The following is a 23,008-nucleotide window of genomic DNA, read 5'->3' as shown; positions in this document are numbered from 1 at the left end:
AATGAAATAGAACAGAAAACCCAGAAGTAAACCCAGAATTATATAGTCAATTAATCTTCGACAAAGGAGGAATGAAAATACAATGGGAAAAGAGTCTCCTCAACAAATGGTGCTGAGAAAACCAGAGAGCCATTTGCAAAAGAATGAAACTGGACCATTTTCTTAACTATACACAAAAATAAACTCAAAACGGATAAAAGACCCAAATGTGAAAAAAAAAGAAGAAAGCTACTATAAACTTCACTGAACCTGTCTTTTAGTGAAAAACATTGAAAATTGAAAAAACTAATTTTAACAAATTTCAATTTTTTTATTAAAAAAAAAAAAGACCTAAATTTTGAGACCTGAAACCAGAAAAATCCATGAAGAGAGCACAGGCAGTAATGTTTATGACATCAGCTAGAGCAACATTTTTCTAGATATGCCTCCTGAGGCAAGGGAAATAAAAGCAAAAATAAACCACAGTGAAAGAGACAACAAAACTAAAAGGCAATCTAATGAATGGGAGAAGATATCTGCAAATGACATATCTGATAAAGGGTTAGTATTCAAAGTATATAAGCAACTTATACAACTCAACACCCGAAAAACAAACAATCCAACTAAAAAATAGGCAGAAGACATGAACAGACATTTCTTCAGAGAAGATATACAGATGGCCAACAAAGAGATGAAAAGATGCTCAGTATCACTCATCATCAGGGAAATGCAGATCGAAACTACAACGAGAGATCACCTCACACCTGTCAGAATGGCTAAACTCAAAACACAAGAAACAACAAGTGTTGGTGAGGACATGGTGGAAAAGAAGTCCTCTTGCCCTGTTGGTGAGAAAGCAAACTGGTGCAGCCACTATAAAAAATAGTGTAGAGGCTTCTCAAAAAACTAAAAACAGAATTACCCTATGATCCAGGAATCACACTACCGGGTATTTACCCCAAAAATACCAAAACACGAATTCAAAGGCATACATGCACCCCTATGTTTACTGCAGCATTATTTACAATAGCCAAACTATGGAAGCAACCCAAGTGTCCACTGACAGATGCATGGATAAAGAAGATGTGATATATATACATACAATGGAATATTTAGCCACAAAAAGAATGAAATCTTTCCATTTGTAACAACATAAATAGAGCTAGAAAGTATGATGTTAAATGAAATAAATCAGAGAAAGACAAATGCCATATGATCTCACTCATATGTGGAATTTAGGAAACAATAAATGAGAAAAGGGAAAAAAAGAGAAACCAAGAAAAAAATTGATAACTATGAAGAACTGATGGTTACTAGAAGGGAGGTGGGTGGGGTGAAGGGGAATATAGGGGATGGGGATTAAAGAGTACATTTATCATGATGAAAATAAAATGAAATAAAATGGAAAAAAGAATGCCACAGGAGCATTTTATCTACCATTATAAATTGAAACAGTATAAATGTCCATCAACAAGAAAATAGATACACTATAGGATGACACAATAGTGAAGATGAATGTAATCGTGCTCACATAAATGTGGATAGATTTCACACACAAAAAATGTTGAGCTAAAAATGTCACAAAGAATACATACAGTATGATTTCCATTTCTGTAGCAGTCAAAAATGAAAAATTATATTACTTAGGGACATATCCAAGTGCAGCAAAACCATAAAGTAAAGCAAGGGAATGAAAAATACAAAACAAGAATATTCTCATTCTTCTTTAAAGAGTTCTTTTTTTAATGTTTATTTTTGAGAGAGGGACCTCACGTGTGAGCAGGGGAGGGGCAGGGAGAGAGGGGGACTGAGGGTCTGAAGCAGGCTCTGTGCTGTTAGCAGAGAGCCCAATGCAGGGCTTGAAGTCACGAACCGTGAGGCCATGACCTGAGCTGAAGTCGGATGCTTAACCGACTGAGCCATCCAAGGGCCCCAAGAATGTTCTCATTCTTAAACTGGGTGACAAATACATGGATACTCCTTTTATTATTGTTTAAATTATACATATACGTTATAGAGTATCTTGATGTGTATGATATTTTCACATTAAAAAAATATTTCTAGTCTATGTAGGTGTTAAGATACTATTCTACAGTCAACAAAGCTAGATTACAGAAATTTGCTAAAGTAGGGGTGGTTATGAAATTACTATGTGGCAACTGTTAATGGCCATCAAACCAAAGATCACCAGGAACCCACATATGGGTGAACAAGTTGAGATATTTTTCATTGCAATGAAGGAAAATACACGCCATGGAGAACCATGGGGCATCTCAGTAACAGGGCATTTGGAAGACTTTCATATAGGATTTGGGCTGACATTAGGTAATTTTGGAGACAGTTCTAGGGAGCAGAGATTTGGTCAAGATTAGGTGAAGTCAATAAGCGGGGACAATGCTATGACAGGTATATCAGTAAGTTTTATGTAGAAGGAGGGCAAACAAGCACAAGGCTAAAGGTGCAATTGTTAAGGAAATAGCAGGTCACATGAGTCAAGAAAAGGGGATGTTTCATACTTTCTGGCTTAAACAGGCACCTTGTTTTTTCTATGCTTAGACGGGGCTATGAATTGTTCTTATTTTGTCTCACTTCATCATGATTGCAGAGTAATCTTGTGGGATGCTGATGCTGAGATTATGCCCAACAGATGAATACCATGGTCTACCTGTGAGTGTCAGCTCATCTTCTAACAGCATCAAAGCCTGCTTGTAAACATCAGACCAGTTTCCGCACGTCAGGGGCTGTAGTTCTCTTTCTCATAACAAAGGACTATACAGTCCCTCCTTGCACTCTCTCTATGTTCCAACCATTGGTACTCTCTGCTTTCAAGTTTACTGGCAGAGACTCCTATTTTATCCATTTCAGTTATATTTTATCTATTTCAGTAATCATTACCAATTCATCAAAAACAAAAACATCAATTTTCTCCTTCTTTAAAAGACAAAGACTCTCACAAGAATACACAACAACATGAAATGTAACGACATGGCATGAATATAAGATCAAGTTATCAACGCCATAGAAGTGACTTACTTTTTAGTTCCCTATCTCATTTTTCTGAGTTCAAAAGCGGTGCTGATTAAGAAAAATGATCATTAGGACTGTCTCTGTATTGGATGGCAACTGCATCAGCTAACATAATCATGTGGAATTTTGTAGGTCTCATTAAGATAGCAAAATGAACTAACTGGCTGCATCAGGGTCCCTTTCATTATGTTTCTGCAGTTAAATTTAAAACTAGACCTATAGCAACCAACCTGTTAAAACGAGAAGGGGTTGTAGAAAATGTCAAGGGCTGCTCAGCCCATTGTAACAGGTAGCCTCCCTCCATCAGTCCTTGCTATAAATCGTTCCAGTGGTCCAGCAATAAAATCTCTTTACTTTTATCCAATCCAAGGTAAATGACAATAAAGGTTGTGCTTCCAACTGATTAAAGAATGAGTCACTTTCTGACTCATCTCCTCTCTTAGAGGTCAGGGTGAGAATTTCAATTTTATGGTCTATTAAACATGGAGACAGCCCAGTGGCACTGCAGCATTCTCTCACAACAAACAAAGGGTGTTCACTGCCCATAAAATATCATTCACGCTTCCTTTTTGAAAACCACTCCATAAACAGCAAACAAGATACTCCTAATGCTGACAGATAGTTTAAGTCTCTGAGATCACAGAGGCTAGTAGCAGGAATAGTGGAGAAGTAATTGTCTCTATTTTCAGCTTTAAAGACAAGGAGGGATTTTAATAAGTCAAATTAGATACGCACCATGTAAATTTCCAACTGTCACAGAAGGACATGATTATAAGCTGTAGTCACAGAAGCATAAGAATTAATTGAAAGTTCTGTTTCTTCCTCCGGACATTTGAATGCATAAAAACAGAATTTATACTACTGAGCTACTGAGGAGACAATACTGTAATAAACTCATCTTTCCTCCTTAGAGGGTTAAACCACTCAGGGTAACCCATGTTTTATTCACCTTTGTATTCTTATCTCCTAGTGTACCAACAGGTTATCAATAAATATTGTAGAAGGGATGGATGAATACACTGATGGGATCAATCAGCTAGGTGGATGGTTGGGTTTATTAAGTTATTGCTTCATTAATAAAAGAAGTACAAATGATTCAGAAGTTCTGTATTGATGCATTAACATCTACAAAGGAAGACAAAGAACTTTCCATTTGTTATTATTTATTCTTACATCCTTCTGACAACAGCTTGTATTACATCTTTGACAGCTGAAAATTTACTCTGTTCAAAGGTCAAATGTATCTGACATGGCTCATATTTTTTAATGTATTTTTTTTAACTTACGCTTCTGACAGAAGAAAACTACCTATGTTTCATAACTTGCTTAAGCCTGAAATGCTTTAACTGGAAAACTACCCTCTACTCATTCACTCACTCTCTTATTCTTCTAATCCATGAGCATGGAATGTTTTTCCATTTCTTGGTATCTTCTTCAATTTCCTTCATAAGCTTTCTATAGTTTTCAGCATACACATCTTTTACATCTTTGGTTAGGTTTATTCCTAGGTCTTTTATGATTCTTGGTGCAATTGTGAATGGGATCAGTTTATTTCTCTTTCTGTTGCTTCATTATTGGTGTATAAAAATGCAACTGATTTCTGTACATTAGTTTTGTATCCTGTGACTTTGCTGAATTTATGTATCAGTTCTAGCAGAATTGGGGAGCACTGAAACATATAAAACAATCACAAACATCAGCAACCTTATTGATAAGAATGTCGTAATTGCAGGGGATTTTAATACTCCACTTACAGCAATGGATATATCATCTAGACATAGAATCAATAAAGAAACAAGGGCCCTGAATGATACATTGGATCAGATGAACTTGACAGATATATTTAGAATTCCACATCCCAAAGCAACAGAATATACTTTCTTCTCAAGTGTGCATGGAACATTCTCCAAAATAGATCACATACTGGGTCACAAAACAGCCCTTAATAAGTATAAAAGAATTGAGATCATACCATTCACACTTTCAGATCACAATGCTATGAAACTTGAAATCAACCACAGGAAAAAGATTGGAAAAGCTCCAAAACCATGGAGATTAAAGAGCATCCTACTAAAGAATGAATGGGTCAACCAAGAATGAATGGGTCATCCTACTAAAGAATGAATGGGCAATTAGAGAAGAAATTAAAAATTATATGGAAACAAATGAAAATGAAAATACAATCCAAATGCTTTGGGATGCAGTGAAGGCAGTCCTGGGAGGAAAATACATTGCAATCCAGGCCTATCTCAAGAAACAAGAAAAATCCCCAATACAATATCTAACAGCACACCTAAAGGAACTAGAAGAAGAACAGCAAAGACACCCCAAACCCAGCAGAAGAAGAGAAATAATAAATCAGAGCATAAATAAACAACATAGAATCTAAAAAAAAAAAAAAAAAAAACAGTAAAGCAGATCAATGAAACCAAGAGTTGGTTTTTTGAAAAATAAACAAAACTGATAAACCTCTAGCCAGGCTTCTCAAAAAGAAAAGAGAGAGGACCCAAATACATAAAATTAGAAATGAGAATGGAATTATTACAGCCAATCCCTCAGAAATACAAGCAATTATCAGGGAATACTATGAAAAACTATATGCCAACAAACTGGACAACCTGGGAGAAATGGACAAATTCCTAAGCACCCACACACTTCCAAAACTGAAGCAGGAAGAAATAGAAAACTTGAACAGACCCATAACCAGCAAAAAAAAAATGGGATCAGTTATCAAAATCTCCCAACAAATAAGAGTCTAGGACCAGATGGCTTCCCTGGGGAATTCTACCAGACATTTAAAGCAGAGATAATACCTATCCTTCTTAAGCTGTTCTGAAAAAATAGAAAGGGAAGGAAAACTTCCAGACTCATTCTATGAAGCCAGCATTACTTTGATTCCCAAACCAGACAGAGACCTAGCAAAAAAAGAGAACTACAGGCCAATATCCCTGATGAATATGGATGCAAAAATTCTCAACCAGATACTAGCAAATTGAATTCAACAGCATATAAAAAGACTTATTCACCATGATCAAGTGGGATTCATTCCTGGGCTGCAGGGCTGGTTCAATATTCACAAATCCATCAATATGATACATCACATGAATAAAAGAAAAGATAAAAACCATACGATCCTGTCAATAGATGCAGAAAAAGCATTTGACAAAATATAGCATCCTTTCTTAATAAAAGCCCTCGAGAAAGTCAGCATAGAAGGAACATACTTAAGCATCATAAAAGCCATTTATGAAAAGCCCACAGCCAATATCATCCTCAATGGCAAAAAACTGAGAGCTTTCCCCCTGAGATCAGGAACACGACAAGGATGTCCACTCTCACCGCTGTTGTTTAACACAGTGTTGGAAGCACCAGCAATCAGACGACAAAAGGAAATCAAAGGCATCAAAACTGGCAAAGATGAAGCTGAGATTTCACTTTTTGCAGATGACATGATACTCTACATGGAAAATATGCATTTTCACTAGATACATATTACACAGAGTCTCACTAACTTACAATTTTTAAAATACTTTTTCACCAACCAAAAGTTACCAGGTTTATAGGAAGACAATATATGACCCAAATCAAGAGAAACAAAGAAACAAAATATCAGTCCCATCAGGGACTCAGATAATATAACTGTCATTTGTAGACTTTTAAATAATTATAAATAATTTTTCCAAGAAACTACAAGAAAAAGGTGAAGGTCAACAGAGAGTTAGAATTGTAACAAAAGCAAAATGAAAACTCTAAAATTGAAAAACACAACTAAAGGATGAATAAGTGTGCTTAACAGCAAATTAGACACAAAGATAAGATTAGTGAATTGAAAGACAGATCAGAAAAAATATACAAAATGAATTCAGAGACATAAAAGGATAAAAAATATGGAAAGGAATAGAAGAGATATATGAAAACTACTGAATATATAAGAATATATAAGCTATATATTTGGAGTATTTGGAGTAGAGGAGAGAGAAGGGGGAAAAGCAATATGGGAAGAGAGATTATCTGAGAAATATTTGAACATGACAAAAGATATTAATAGATGCAAATTTAAGACACTCTAGATTCCCCAACATGGACAAATGTAAATAAAATCAGACATAGGCTAGATGTGTTATAGAAACTCTGTATATACAACAGAAAAGGGGAAAATAGTAAAAGTAGACAATGAAAAATATTATTACAGTTGATTCCTGGACAACACAACTTGGTGGGTTTTTTTCAAGTTTTTATGTAAATTATAGTTAACATTTAAATTATAGTGCAATATTGGTTTCAGGCATAGTATTCAGTGATTCATCATTTAAATACAACACTCAGGGGCGCCTGGGTGGCGCAGTCGGTTAAGCGTCCGACTTCAGCCAGGTCACGATCTCGCGGTCCGTGAGTTCGAGCCCCGCGTCAGGCTCTGGGCTGATGGCTCAGAGCCTGGAGCCTATTTCCGATTCTGTGTCTCCCTCTCTCTCTGCCCCTCCCCCGTTCATGCTCTGTCTCTCTCTGTCCCAAAATAAATAAATAAATAAATGTTGAAAAAAAAATTTAATAAAAAAAAAATAAATAAATACAACACTCAGTGCTCATGATAACAAGTGCCCTCCTTTTTTTTTTTTTAATGTTTTTATTTTATTTTTGAGACAGAGAGAGAGCATGAACGAGGGAGGGTCAGAGAGAGAGGGAGACACAGAATCTGAAACAGGCTCCAGGCTCCGAGCTGTCAGCACAGAGCCTGACGCAGGGCTCGAACTCACAGACTGTGAGATCATGACCTGAGCCGAAGTCAGACGCTTAACCAACTGAGCCACCCAGGCGCCCCATCACAAGGCGCCCCTCCTTAATACCCATCACCCAACTAGCCCATGCCCTACCCACTTCCCTCCATCAACCCTCAGTTTGTTCTCTATCTTTAAGAGTCTCCCATGGTTGGGGCAGCTGGGTGGCTCAGTCGGTTAAGTGTCCAACTCTTGATTTCGGCTCAGGACATGATCTCACAGTTCCTGAGATCAAGCCCCACGTTGGGCTCTGTGCCTACAGCTTGGAGCTTGTTTGGGATTCTCTCTCTCCCTCTCTCTCTGCCCCTATCCTCCTTGTGCTCTCTCTTAAAATAAATAAAACACTTAAAAAAAAGAGTCTCTCATCATTTGTTTCACTCTTTTCCCCCCTCCCATATGGTCATTTGTTTTTTTAAAAAAAATACTTTTTAATGTTTATTTTTATTTTCGAGAGAGAGAGAGAGAGAGAGAAAAGGAGCACAAGCAGGGCAGGGGCAGAGAGGGAGACACAGAATCCAAAGTAGGCTCCAGGCTCTGAGCTGTCAGCACAGAGCGTGACGCAGGTGGGGCTCGAACTGTTGAACTGCAAGATCGTGACCTGGGCCGAAGTTGGACACTTAACCGACTGAGCCACCCAGGTGCCCCTGTTCATCTGTCTTGATGGACAATACAAGTTTGAATGGTGTGGCTTCACTTATATGTGGAGTTTTTTCAATATATTGTTAAAATTTTTGGAGATTTGTGACAATTTGAAAAACTCAGAGGAAATGCACAGCCTAGAAATGTGAAAGAATTAAGGAAAATCTATGTCATGAATTGCATAAAATATATGTGGACACTAGTCTATGTTACCATTTACTACCATAAAATATGTACAAATATATCATAAAAAGTTAAACCTTATCAACATTTATGTACACAAAGACTTAGAGACTATATATGGCACTATTTGCAGTTGAGAAAAATGTATACAAAAGTAAAGATGCAGCATTAAATCATGATTGCATAAAATTACCTGTAGTATAAGCTCTACTACTGTAGTAATTTTGTAGCCCCCTCCTGTTGCTCTTGCGGTGAGCTCAAGTGTTGCAAGTATCTACTTAAGGTGCCAAGTGACACTAATCATCTCTGCATGAATAGTTCATCTCTACAGTAAACCACGTATCACAGTAAAAAGTGATCCCTCATGGTTCTCATAGTTTTCGCGTTTAGTGCAATACCTCAAACCTCAAATGACACCACTGGACCCATACAGAGTGCCACTAGTGATGCTGGAAGTGCTCCCAAGGAGTAAAGTCATGATATTACAAAAAAAGATGAATTGCTTGATGTGTACCACAGATTGAGGCCTGCGGCTGTGGTTGCCCGCCCATTCAAGATATATGAATCCACTGTGAGGACCATTGTAAAAAAGAGAAAAAGAAACTCATGAAGCCATTGCTGCAGTTACACCAGCGGGCGGGAAAACCTTGCACTTTTTGCAAAATACCTCTCTATCTTGTATAAAAAAATGCAGCTTTTATGTAGGTGCAGGACTGTCACAAGAAAGGCGTAACCTATAGACTCTAACGTGATTTGGGGGGAAAAAATGGAATCATGATATGACAACTTAAAGCAAAAGAAAGGTGTAGACTCTAAAGCTGGAGAATTTCATGCCAGCCAAGGATGGTTTGGTAATTTTAGAAAGAGGTTTGCCTTAAAAAAAATGTCAAGATAAGAGGAGAAGCATCTTTAGCCAACTTAGAGGCAGCAGATGAGTTTCCAGACAGCACTTACAAACTCACTGAGGAGAAAGGATATTTGCTCGAATAGGTTGTTAATGCAGATGAAAGTAACCTATTCTGGGGGAAAAATACCACAAAGGACATTTGTTAGTAATGAAGAGAAGCGAACACTAGGATCCAAGACAGGAAGGGATAGGCTAACTGTACTTTTATGTGCAAATGCAGTTGGGTTTATCATCAGCACTGCCCTTATCTATAAAGCCGTTAAACCCCTAACCTTGAAGAAAAAAGACAAACATCAGCTGCTAGTGTTTTGGTTGTACAACAAGAAGGTGTTAACAATGAGAACCCTGGGGCGCCTGGGTGGCGCAGTCGGTTAAGCGTCCGACTTCAGCCAGGTCACGATCTCGCGGTCCGGGAGTTCGAGCCCCGCGTCGGGCTCTGGGCTGATGGCTCAGAGCCTGGAGCCTGTTTCCGATTCTGTGTCTCCCTCTCTCTCTGCCCCTCCCCCGTTCATGCTCTGTCTCTCTCTGTCCCAAAAATAAATAAACGTTGAAAAAAAAAATTAAAAAAAAACAAACAAACAAACAAAAAAAAAACAATGAGAACCCTGCTTTTAAATTGGTTTCAAAGATTCTTGTCCCTAAAGTCAGGAAACACCTTGACAGTAAAGTACTACCTTCTAAAGTTCTTTTGATTTGGACAATGCCCCTGACCACCCAGAAGACCATGAGTTCAACACCAATGAAGTAGTCTACTTGTGCCCAAACACAGTATCTCTAATTCAGCCTCTAAAGCAGGGGGTCATAAGGACCTTTAAGGCTCATTATACATGGTACTCTATGGAATGGATTGTCAACATTATGGAAGAGAACCCTAATAGAGAAAACATGAAAGCATGGGAAGATTACACCACTGGAGACGCCGCTGTTGTTATAGGAAAATCCACAAAAGCCATCAGCCCAAAATAATAAATTTCTGCTGGCGAAAACTGTGCACAGATGTTGTACGTGACTTCACGGGGTTTATACAGAGCCAGCCAAGGAAATCATGAAAGAGATTCTGGTTATGGCAAAAAATGTGAGGAGTAAAGGGTTTCAAGGTATGAATCTTAGAGAAGTTCAAGAGCTAACAGACATCACATCAGAGGAATTAGCAGAAGACGACTTGGTGGAGATAAGCACTTCTGAACAAGAACAGATGATGAAGAGTAAGACATAGAAGAAGTGGTGCCAGAAAACAAATTGAAATTAGCTAATTGAGCAGAGGAGGCTCAGTTACTCAACATGGCTTTGGTTTCTTTCACAACACGGACCCTTCTATGATAGGGGCACTCAAACTAAAGCAAGCCATGAAAGAAGGGTTGGTACCACAGAGAAATATTTTTAGAGAAATGAAAAAGCAAAAAAGTCGGAAATTACAATGGATTTCTGTAAAGTTACACTGAGGGTGCCTGTCTTTCCCGCCTTCTCTTGTACCTCCTCGACCTCTTCTGCCTCTGCCACCCCTGAGACAGCAAGACCAACCCTTCCTCTTCCTCCTTAGCCTACTTAACATGAAGACGACAAGGACAAAGACCTCTGTGATGATCTAATTCCACTTAATGAATAGTAAATAATCATCAGGCTGTACAGTTAATAAACTTCGATGTTCATAGAGTTAATAATCAACTTATCTGTTACATGTGTGTGTGTGTCTCTGTGTGAAAATCTAATTAACTGTGCTGTTAAGAAACGTATGAGACATTTTGTGTCATCATCATCACGGCCTAAGTATTCACTGCGTGGAACATTTTGTGCAAGACATGTATGGAAGTGGTCAGCCTACGCTCACCTAGGCATAAGGTGAGTGATATTTAACATACAATGAACAATGTACTAGTTTCCTTACCATCTTCTAACGTTGCTTTCAAAGATATCACATATATCTTTAATATATATATGTAATATATATAATATCTACAGTATTTTATATCGAAGAAGACAATATTGGTGTAGGTACTGACAGATGATTCATCTTGTAAACAGATGATGTAAACTTAGCTTACAGTATTGATACAGTACAGTAATGTAAATGTATTTTCTCTTCCCTATGATTTTCTAGCTCACTTTATTGTCAAAATATAGTATATAACACGTGTAACATACGAAATATGTGGTAATAAATGGTTTATGTTACTGGCAAGGCTTCTGGTCAAGAGAGGCTATTAAGTTTTCAGAGAGTCAAAAGTTATACATAGATTTTTAACTATGTGGGGTGTCAGTGCCCCTAACCCCACGTTGTTCAAGGGTCAACAGTACCTTCAAAAAAGCAACAATATAGTGGTATCTTACTTCCTGACAGAAGCATTGGAAACCAAAAGTCAATGGAATAAGGTCTTCAAATAAGTGAAAGTTAGTAACTTCTAACCTAGAGTTCAGTAACTGGCAAAAACATGCTTGAAACTTAAGGATAAAGTAAAGCATTGCTAAAAACAAAAACAAAAACAAAAACAAAAACTGAGTATTTATCACCAGGAGAACTACACTAAAGGAAACACTGAAGGGTAACCCTTAGGCAAGAGGAAAACTATCCCAGAAGGAAGCACAAAATGTAGTAATAAAAATACAGAGCAATGGAAAGGGTAACAGTGCAGTAAATCTAAGTAAATATTAACTATAAAATAACAGTACTGTCTTATGTGATTAAGTATGTTAGTCTGAATGTCTGTGTCCCCCTTGTAATTCATGTTGAAACACAATTCCAATGTCCTGGTATTTGGGGGTAAAGCCCTTGGCAGGTGACTGTGGCCCTTATCAAGAGAACCCAGAGACTTTCTTTGCCCCTTTCACAATGTGAGGACACAATAAGAAGACAGCTGTCTATGAACGAAGAAGCAGGCCTTCAGCAGACGACATATCTGCCAGAACCTTGATCTTGGACTTCTCAGTCTCCAAAAGTGTGAGAAATCAATTTGTGTTGTTTATAAGCCGCCCAGTCAGTGTTATTCTGTTACGGCTGTCTGAATGGGCTAAGACAAAGTGTATACGTGTATCTCTGTAAGTACAAATACATGTGTATGTCTATGTATAGATATAGATATGCAGATATTCTACATGTACGATAGCACTAGAAGGGGAGTACAGGGAGTTAAAGGATTTTAACATTCTGGTATTTCTTGGAACTGCCAAAAGGACTCATTTATATTAGATTTTAGTAAGTCAAGAATGTATGTCGTAATCTCTCAAGTAATCACTAGATGAGTGATAAAAAAAATCTATAAATAATAAAGAAGAGAAATAGAAAAAATACTTAGACAACCTAAATGAAGGCCAATAATTTGAAATAAAGAAAGGAATACATGGGACAAAGAGCAAGTAAATAGGTGGTAGATTTTAAGTAAAATGTATGAGTAACTTTTTTAGTACAAATGGAATAAATATCTTAATGACAAGTGTTGGATAGGATTTAACACACACGTGCACAATTATATGCTACTTACAGAAGAGACACCTTAAATATAAGGAAACAGAAGGGTTGAAAGTAAAAGGATAAAAGAGGATTTACCAACCATACACTAAAAGAAACACACACACACACACACACACACACACACACACACACACACAAAATGCTGCTGCAGCCATAACAACAAATAAACGTTAAGGAAAAAAATCATAACTTGCCATCAGGATCAAGTTTTCATAATGTACACCTATAAAATATCAAAATCCAAAATATTTAAGCACTCAAGACAATCACTTTAACATATATAAATAAAATATTATCAGAACTAAAAGGATAGAGAGGCACCTGGCTGGCTCAGTTGGTAGAACATGTGACTCTTGATCTTGGGGTTGTGAGTTTGAGCCCCATAGTGGGTATAGAGATTACTTAAAAATAAAATCTTAAAAAAAGAACTAAAAGGATAGATAGAAAATCCATAATCATTAATTGAGAGAGGTTAGTATATACCTCTCTCAATATTGGATAGAATACACAGATTAAAAAAATCAGTAAGGATATGGGAGATTTGGACAACACAATTAACAAACATCATTAATAGATATATCTAGGATATTCAAATAAACACTGCAGAATTTTTTCTTTCAATGGCATAGGAAATATTTAACAACACTGACCATTTGCTGAGCCAAATTTCAAAGACTGAAATCAGCGAATTTCCTCTGACCGCATTGAATTAAGCTAGAAATCACTATCAAAAAGAGATAAAGTTTTATAAAATTAGAAAAAAGACAATTATAAAGATCTCATATCGAAAAAGATGATGGAAATTATTAAACAAAATGCAGTAAAGGTACTAAAATGAATTGACATAAAAATGTGTGGGATGCAGCTGAAGCAGTGAAAACAGGAAAATTTATATTCTGAAATGCATATGTTAGAAAAAACAAAGGCTAGGAAAGCAAGTATCTAAACACCTGAATCAAAAAAATCATTAACGAAAAAAATGGAAAAAAAGGAGAACGAGATATAAAATATGGAACCTAGATGTACTAAAGGATGAGAATATATCCATTCAAATATCAGGGAATATAGAAACTTGAAAAGTTTGAGTCATCACAGTTTTAAAGTCACTTGAGAAGGAGTTGGGATCCAAATCTCAGTCCAGAGTAAATGTCATAGAGAGGATTCCATAGGGGGACGCAAGGCTATAACATTTATTCACCTGAAAGTCATCCAATACACGTAGGGAAATGGAATGATATTATTCTGAAATAACCTTCTTTTATAGACTGGCCATGCTTTAAAGTGACTTTTATTAAACATATTAATTATATTCACAATTTCTACATTAAATATCCATGATGCAAAAAAGTCACTAGTGAAAGATACATTAAATCTAAAGAAAGCAAAAAGAAGGAAACAAATAAAGAAGGCAGAAAGCAATAAAACTCAAAACAAATATGCAATATGGCAAAAAAGATACAAGTATTAGAAAGGAAGAAATAAAAGTCATTCTTCACAGATGACATGATTGTACATAAATAAAATCTGAAAGGCTCTGCAGAAACTGTTATAAACAACAAGTAAATTTAAAAAGATTGCTAAATACAAGGTCAGACTATTCAAATCAATTGTATTTCCACATAGCAACAATTAGAAAATAAAATTTAAAAAAGATACTATTCGGGGTACTTGGGTGGCTCAGTCAGTCAAGTGTCAGACTTCGGCTCAGATCATGATCTCACAGTTTGTGAGTTCGAGCCCCACATTTGGCATACTGCTGTTAGCCTAGGGTCCACTTCAGATCCTCTGTGCCCCTCTCTCTCTGCTCCTCCCCTGCTCATGAACTTGCTCGCTTGTTCTCTCTCTCTCTCTTAAAAATAAACATTTTAAAAAGATACTGTCTGGAATAACATAAAAATCAAATACTTGGAATAAATCTAATAATGTGTAAAAGTTGTACCCAGAGACTATAACGTTTTATTGCGAGAAATTAAAAGCAAATAAATAGGCACATAGTGTTTGTGTATAGAGAGACTAAATTCTGAAAGATGTCAATACTCCCCCAAAAGCATCTGTGGATATAATACAATTCCTATAAAAATGCCAATAGGGTTTATTTTGTGGGAACTGTTAAGCTGATTCTAAAATTTATATGAAAATGCCAGGAGTCAATAATAACCAGGGAATTCTGAACAAAAAGAACAGGGTTGCAAGTCTAAACCTGCGGCACTGGCAGAATGATAGATTAGTCATAAATAATACTTGGTTTGTGAAAGTGACACTGTAGAACAGTGAAAAAATGATGGTCATTTTAATGAATGTTCCTGGGTCATGTGCATATATTCAAATATAAAAATAAATCCCTAAATCATAAGCATACGCAAAAATCAGTTCCAGGCAGACTGTAGGTCTAAAGGTAAAAGTTAAACCTATAACGATACAGAAGATCACATAGGAGAATATTTTTATGATTTGAAAGTTAGGGAAAGTTTTCTTTAACAGGATATAGAAAAAAAAATCCCACTAATCAAACAGGAAGAGATAAACAAATTGAGCCACTAAAAATTAGAGATTTCTGTTAAATGGCACCATTAAGAGTAAAAAGGCAAGTCAGAAAAGTATCTATAACAGAAATAACCAACGTGGTTTGTATGCAGGATATATAAAGAGGTTCTTCAAATTAGTCAGTAAAAGACAACAGAAAAATAGGCAAGAGACTTGAACTAGCACTTCACCAGAAAAGATGTTCAAATGGTCAATAAATATACGAAAATATTCTCATTCTCATTAGTAATAAAGAAAATGTAAATTACTCCACTATACAGTTAACAAAATTATAAAAGCAACAAAGTAAAAATGTAAACAATTACAATGTCCGTGCACTGCTAATGAAAAGGTAATGTGGCACAACCACTCCGGAAAATTTAAAATTTGATCTGGCATCATCTACTGAAATGGAACACATGCGTATTCTGTGACACAGCCATTTTAGTCCTATGTATATATCCAACAGAAATGCATACACATGTGTGCTAAGAGACATGTACAAGAATATTTATAGTAACATTATTTTTAAGAGGTGAAAACTGAAAACATCCCAGATATTCATAGAATAGTTTATCAATTTATGTATATTTCTCTTTTTAATGTTTGTTTACCTTAGAGACAGAGAGAGAGCATGCAAGCAATCAGGGGAGGGGCAGAGACAGAGGACAGAGGATCCCAAGCAGGCTCTGTGTTGACAGCACAGAGCCCAATGTGGGGCTCAAATCCAAGAACCGTGAGATCATGACCTGAACCAAAGTCGGACGCTTAACCGACTGAGCCGCCCAGGCGCCCCTAATTCATGTATACTTCTACACTGTAACATTACCAAACAGTAAAAACGAATAGATGACTAATAGAGGTGACAAAATACACTAATCTCACAAGTATAATGTTAACAAAGTTATCAACAAACAAATACACACCATGTCATTAAGTTTATATAAAGTATAAAGGAGTCAAAGCTCATCTATGACGTTAGCAGGATAGTGTTTCTTTTTGGGAGATAAAAAAGGGAGCAGTGACTGGGAGGAGGAATGGGAAAGGCTTCTGGAGTATTAATAATGTTCTACTTCTTTACCTTAGAGATAACGGCACAGAAATTGTTACAATTCCCTAAGCCGTTCACCAGTGCTTCTCAAGCAGGGGCAAATTTTCCTCCTCAGGGGACATTCAGCACCTTCTGCAGGAATTTTTCATTGTCACACTGGAAGGTGGAGGAGGGGTGCTACAGGCATCTAGCGGGTGGAGGCCAGGGATGTTGCTAAACATCCTGCAGTGCGTTAGACACTGTCACTCTCCAAATTATATCAACCAAGATATCAGTAATGCTGAAATTGAGAAACTCCGCTGTATACTTGTTACTTGTGTTCTTTTGTGTAAGTTAACTCTGATAAAAGAAACCCAGAAGGCCATTTGTATAAGGGTCAATAAAAACAAGGACATTAGTCTCCATCCAAGTTTTTCTATTTCTCTTTCTTTGCTTCTTGTTAATTTTTAAATTCGATTTGTTGCCTGCTAGTGGTCACTAAGAATGGGGAGGGAGAAATGTCCCTCAAAATTGTGTAGACGCAAAACTAAAATTGAGAAAATTCTGTCCATTAATTTATTATTTCCTTGGTGACTTAGTATCTGACTGTACTGGAAGAGCCTTTATAGCCAACTCTGAAATGCCAAATTAAGGGGAGCAGAATTGGAGAAAGCTATTACAACACACTCAGACAAACTTTCTAAAAAATGTCCAGAGTTGAAAACAGCAACTTCTGCATTACTTACTTGACTCACAGATGTATCGTGTTATTTTCGACGAGAAAGCAAAGTGATCAACTTTTGATAGCTTTTCTCAACAGGCATAAGGAGAAATAGCCAAAGGAAACGATTTGATTTCATGTGAAATTAAGATGTCTAACATTATTTTTGCATCCTGATTTGCAGATGACTAAACTTCATTTAGAAAATGAATACAGATTTGGGAATTCTGAGGAAGATGGATTCCTAAGCTCACCTCATCCCATGGATACAACTAGGTAACACCCACACCGGTGTACTTAACCAGAGAATCACCCAAAGACTGGCGGAGCTGACTTTCCACACCTAAATGTGGACAAGAGGACACACTGAAGAGGGTAGGAAGAGCATAGATGTAGTTGGGAGCTAAACAGACTCACAGGACTGTCCCTGGGAGAAAGGGACACTGCAGGCATGGAGGAGGAGATCGCCACACCAGGCACCTGCATGGCGAAGACAAAACCCGTAACATTTGGCTTTGAAAACCAGAGGGACCTTATTTTCTGAGTTCTTACAATCAGCGGGGCTTAACACCTGGAACCTTAAAAATCAGGGGGCATGGCTCTGGGACAGCCAGGAGGGGGAAAGGAAACTGAGTCCCCATCCTTAAGGAGCACAACAAACAGCTCCACTGAGATAAAGCAGAGAAGCGGTTTGAAAAACACCTGAGGTATGTGGGACGGAGACTTGTTTCTTAATCTCAGAGCATGTGCCGGAGGGGCAGGGATCATTGGGAGACTTCTCCTAGAACAAAATTGCTGGCAGGCACCATTTCCCTCTCTTGCCCCACCCCCAATCTAGACACACAGTCACCTATGGGAATCACCTTGCTAACAGTGTGCCATGCCCTAGCATTCTTCTATGGACCTGCCGCCTCCAATACGCTTTGACCAGAGCTCATCCAAAGTGTTGCCACAAGCCTAGCAGTGTGAAAGCAGCCCTGACAGAGGCCGGTGAAACTCCAAAGTGACCCCTGCCCCAGGAAGAGGGGAAGATAACCACACACACCACTACAGACCCAACAGTGGGCTGGGGGGAAGACACCTGGTCTGACTGCAGGGACCGCTCACCAACAAAAGATTCCCAGGGGACAACTCAGGGAGAGTGCCCTGCAGTTCGGTGCCATTGGATACCTGGCAAATGCCAGGTCTGACTTAAATGAAGCATAAGACAGCCTCAGAGTGGCCCACTAACCCCAGAGAGACCAAACCCTGCCCACAACAGGCAAAGAGAGCCACAACAGTAGAGTGCACATAACACATAGGAGACACCCCTGAAGCACCAGGTTCTGGTGAAAAGGGGACACTACATCGCAGGGCACTCTAGGACTTCTTCTTCATAAGGCTACTACTTTTAAGAGCAGGAGACATGGCTGACTTTTCTAACACATAGAAACAGACACAGACAGACAAAATGAAGAGACAGAGGGATGTGCCCTAAATTAAAGAACAGGGCAAAATCACAGAAAGAGAGCTTAACAAAATGGAAATTAATAATATGCCTGATAGAGAATTTAAAGCAATCATCATAGAGATACTCACTGGATTTGAGAAGAGTGGAGGATCTCAGTGAGACCCTTAAGAAATGAATAGAAAACATATAAACTGTGGACTTTCTAAGTAATTTCCAAGAAATTTGTAAATTCTTTTTTTAATGTTTATTTATTTTTGAGAGAAAGACAGAGCACAAGTGGGGGGGGGGGGAAGCAGAGAGAGAGGGAGACATAGAATCCGAAGCAGGCTCCAGGCTCTAAACTATCAGCACAGAGCCCGACATGGGGCTCAAACTCACGGACTGTGAGATCATGACCTGAGCTGAAGTCGAACGCTTAACCAACTGAGCCACCCAGGCTCCCTGAGCTGATTTTTTTTTTTTTTAGCAGATACTTGGCAGGCCAGAAGGGAGTGGCATGATATAGCCTAAGTACTGAAAGAAAAAACCTGCAGCAAAGAATACTCTATCCAGCAGGGCTATCATTCAAAACAGAAGGATAGATAAAGTGTTTTCCAAACAAAAATTAAAGGAATTCATGACCACTAAACCAATCCTACAAGAAATGTTAAAGGAGATCCAATGAGTGGAAAAGAAGGACCATAGGCAGGAGTAAGAAAAGTAGGAAGCAGAAAACCAGTAAAATTAAGCATATCTATAAAATTCAATCAAGGTAATCATGAAATAATACAATGTCAAGTATGACAATATATGCCTAAAACGTGGGGGTGGGGGCAAAAGAGAGAGGACTCAAACAGAAATGAAAGAAGAGAAATAACAACCAATACCACAGAAATACAAAAGAATAAGAGAATATTATAAAAAAATTATATGGACAACTGGACAACTTAGAAAAATGGATAAATTCACAGAAACATGTAACTTCCCAAAACTAAATCAGGAAGAAATAAAAAAATGTGAACAGGTTATCAGCAATGTAATTGAATCAGTTCTCAAAAAATTCCCAAGAAACCAGGTGGCTTCAGAGTTGAAATCTACCAAACATTTAAGGAGTGCTAATACCTATTCTTCTCAAAGTACTAAAAAAAAATAGTAGAGGGAAGAACCTTCCAAATTCAGTCTATGAGGTCAGCATGACCCTGATACCAAAACAGGATAAAGATACTACAAATAAAAAAGAAAGAGAACTACAGGCCAATATCTTTGATGAGCATAGATGCAAATATCCTCAACAAATACTAGCAAACTGAATCCAACAACACATCAGAGAAATCATTCACCATGATTAACCTGGATTTATTCCTAGGATGCAAGGCAGGGGGTCAATATTCACAAATCAATCAACCAATGTGATACGTCACAGCAATAGGAGAAAGGATAAAAACCATATGCTCATTTCAATAGACGCAGAAAAAGCTTTGCCCCGCATGTGACGTGGAAAGCAGGCTGGATGGATATTTCATACTCTTCCTGCCAGTCACCCCACACATCTAAGGATGGCTTCGGGGAATTGCCTGTGCCTTCTGAGAAGACATGTGAGCCAAGTGGGGCTATAAGTGAAGAAAGCTTGTGCATGGTTTTCAAATGTAGAAAGAGACCTCATTCTGCCAGGCTTCCAATTTGACTGTTTTACAGTCTTTAAAACTAAAAATACTGTTCTCTATTTTGCTAGTGTATGCTTACTCATGCGCGCGCGCGCGCGCGCGCGCGCGCGCGCGCACACACACACACACACACACACACACACACACACACACCCCTCTCCAGAATTCTACAAAGGCATTGCTGAGCCTGTGTTGGGCTATATTTGTATTCTACTCTCTATCCCTAAATTTTAAATACTTTTTTCTGTTTTTCTTTCCCCACTCCAATCCTTTCAGTCATCAAATCTGGCATTCCGCACAAAGACAAGAAACTCACGCGACTTTGGCACAGATGGTGCATTGCCAGCTGCCATCAAGGCCCGAGACCCGACATTCGCTGCACACTCTCAGTGAGCAGGCCCGGCACGGGTCTCCTCGGTCGAATATTAAGCCCAGGTTTCTCTGACAGTAGACACAGACTCTGCTGGTTTCTTGTTGAGTCTTCCCACTTCTACGTTTTGCTTCTAAGAGTTCATTTTTCAGCTTCCTGGAAGGAGAGGGAGAAAAAACATCGCTGAACACAAAAAGAAAACAGAGGTACAGAGCTCTCTTCACTTAAGGGGTATTTTCACTTGGAAGAACACTTGAGAGAATCAAGGAGTCAGAGCCAAATGCTTTGAGGAAACACAATTTCTTTCTCTAACATCGGTAATCTTTCGATATCAGTAGTGGAAAACCACAGCGCTTGTGTTTTACGTTTGAATTCGGACGTCCTCCACCGCCACTACTATTTTGCTATTAGTACTGATTCACATGCTACTCTAACTTCACCAGTACGTCTCCGATATCTTAACGCGGGAGTACAACCCATCTGGCAGCTCGCCCAGTACCATGTTCCTTACCTGCCTGGATACACTACATGAAGCAACAGTGTGAAATCACTGACACTTTCCCCAAGCGATCCAATGAACAGTTTTCTACAAAGACATGTCCCAACACTTCTCAGCATTGGATGGTTTCCGACAACTACCGCCAACCTGTATGTTCTATCAGGAATCAGCTGTCCAAACTGAGGCAATGATTTGTCAGCTAAACCTTAATTTCTTCATTTCTAAAATAGGGGTAATAATGTTCTCACGTGATTGTTTTTAACTTTGAGCAAGATAATATACGTAAAGTTACCGGCATGGTGCCTGGCATATACTAAATAAATGCTAGTTCTACGTCCCTTTGTTTAATGCCTGACACGTAATTTTTTAAATATACACATTAGAAATGAGCTATTCAAAGTGATGCAACAGGGAACTTACTGGGAATGCATAATTTCAGGCCCCACCTTAGACCTAGTGGATCAGTCTGCACAGTCACAAAATCTCCAGGTGATCCGAGTTTCAGACGCACAGCTTTGGACAATCTGTGCTCAAATTTGGCTATATGCTGGAATCACCTGGGAGGATTTTTAAACGTACTGATTCTCTAGTCTCCCCTCCCCCCGACTCTGATATTTTTTCAACGTGTGACTATTTATTCTAATATACTGCCAAATTTGGAGAAACAATACTCTAAAAGACAGGCTCATCTCCAGACCCTTCTTGAACACAACATTTCTATGTTCCAGAAGAAACAAACATCCCAGGATCACTTCATACATCTCATAACATTTCCTTTTACATTTGTGGTACTGAGCTCTGTTATACAAAACCAGAAACTAGGTTTTTTAATTGCTAGTCTGATGAGAGATTCCTAACGGGGAGTTTAAAAAAGGAATAAGGTTTCCAAAACCTTTGATTAACTGTCTCATTCATTCATCCAACGAACATTTCTTGACTGCCTAGTGTATGCTGGGCACTCTGGCATTCAAAGACAAAAAATGAGTAAAAACAGGATGATCTGCTAAGGATTCCCAGTATCCTCAATGTTAGTTACGAAGAGGACAAATGATGCAAGATGATTCATTCGTTACAACAGGCAGCCATACAGAATGCTCTCAAGTCCTCCTTCTTGTCCACCAAAACGCAGATGACAAGAACCCACAGCAAATTTTCCTAATCCCTGATTTAGAGCTTACAAAGTACCCTTATGCCCTTTTTTTTTTCCATGAACAACTGGCTTAAGAAATTGAATGTAAGAAAAGCTCCACATAATTTGCTTTTGAAAACTTGCAGAAGCTACAAGCTTTAAGATAACAAAATGAGTTCTCCTTCGAAGACCACGATTATATTGTCCGAAGAATCACAACAGATGTCTGAACACCTCAGGGCACAGGAGAAATAAAACATTGCTTATTTGAAATCTACAACAATTCATGCAACAATGATAAAGAAACAAATTAAAATGGGTAGAGCAAAGACAGCAATCATGGATAGCAGTCCTAGCTGAACAGGCTGGTGGGCAGATCCTCTTCTGGAAAAAAAAAATTCCATGACCACTTGCGTGAATCACTTACCAGTTCCTTAATCACTTAGTTCCACAGAATGGGTGAGACCGCTTGGAGAAATTATGGCCATAGAGTGAAACATTTTCATCGCATCTTTCTTTGTGCTCTACTGGTAAGACTCTATTTAGCAATCAGGTTTGACTTAGGGCATTTCTAAAGTCTGAAAAGACTCGGGGCCCCATGTAAATCATGCCACAAGGAAACAAGAATGTAAAGGTCCCAACACAGCAATGGAATTTCTAAGGCAAT

General features: G+C 38.1%; 1 protein-coding gene across 1 annotated transcript in view; it reads right to left on the bottom strand.

The window, feature by feature from the left end:
- The window catches only part of SYTL5 (synaptotagmin like 5), a 109,936-nt gene that overhangs the window by 67,216 nt on the left and 19,712 nt on the right, over positions 1-23,008 (bottom strand). Inside the window, exon 2 of the mRNA XM_032592239.1 lies at positions 20,660-20,869. Coding sequence (XP_032448130.1) covers positions 20,660-20,869 — 210 coding nt within the window. The remainder of the gene's footprint in view (positions 1-20,659; positions 20,870-23,008) is intronic.

This window comes from Lynx canadensis, chromosome X (assembly GCF_007474595.2).
Source record: "Lynx canadensis isolate LIC74 chromosome X, mLynCan4.pri.v2, whole genome shotgun sequence".
NCBI lineage: Eukaryota > Metazoa > Chordata > Mammalia > Carnivora > Felidae > Lynx > Lynx canadensis.
This window is presented reverse-complemented; position numbering and strand designations above follow the sequence as displayed.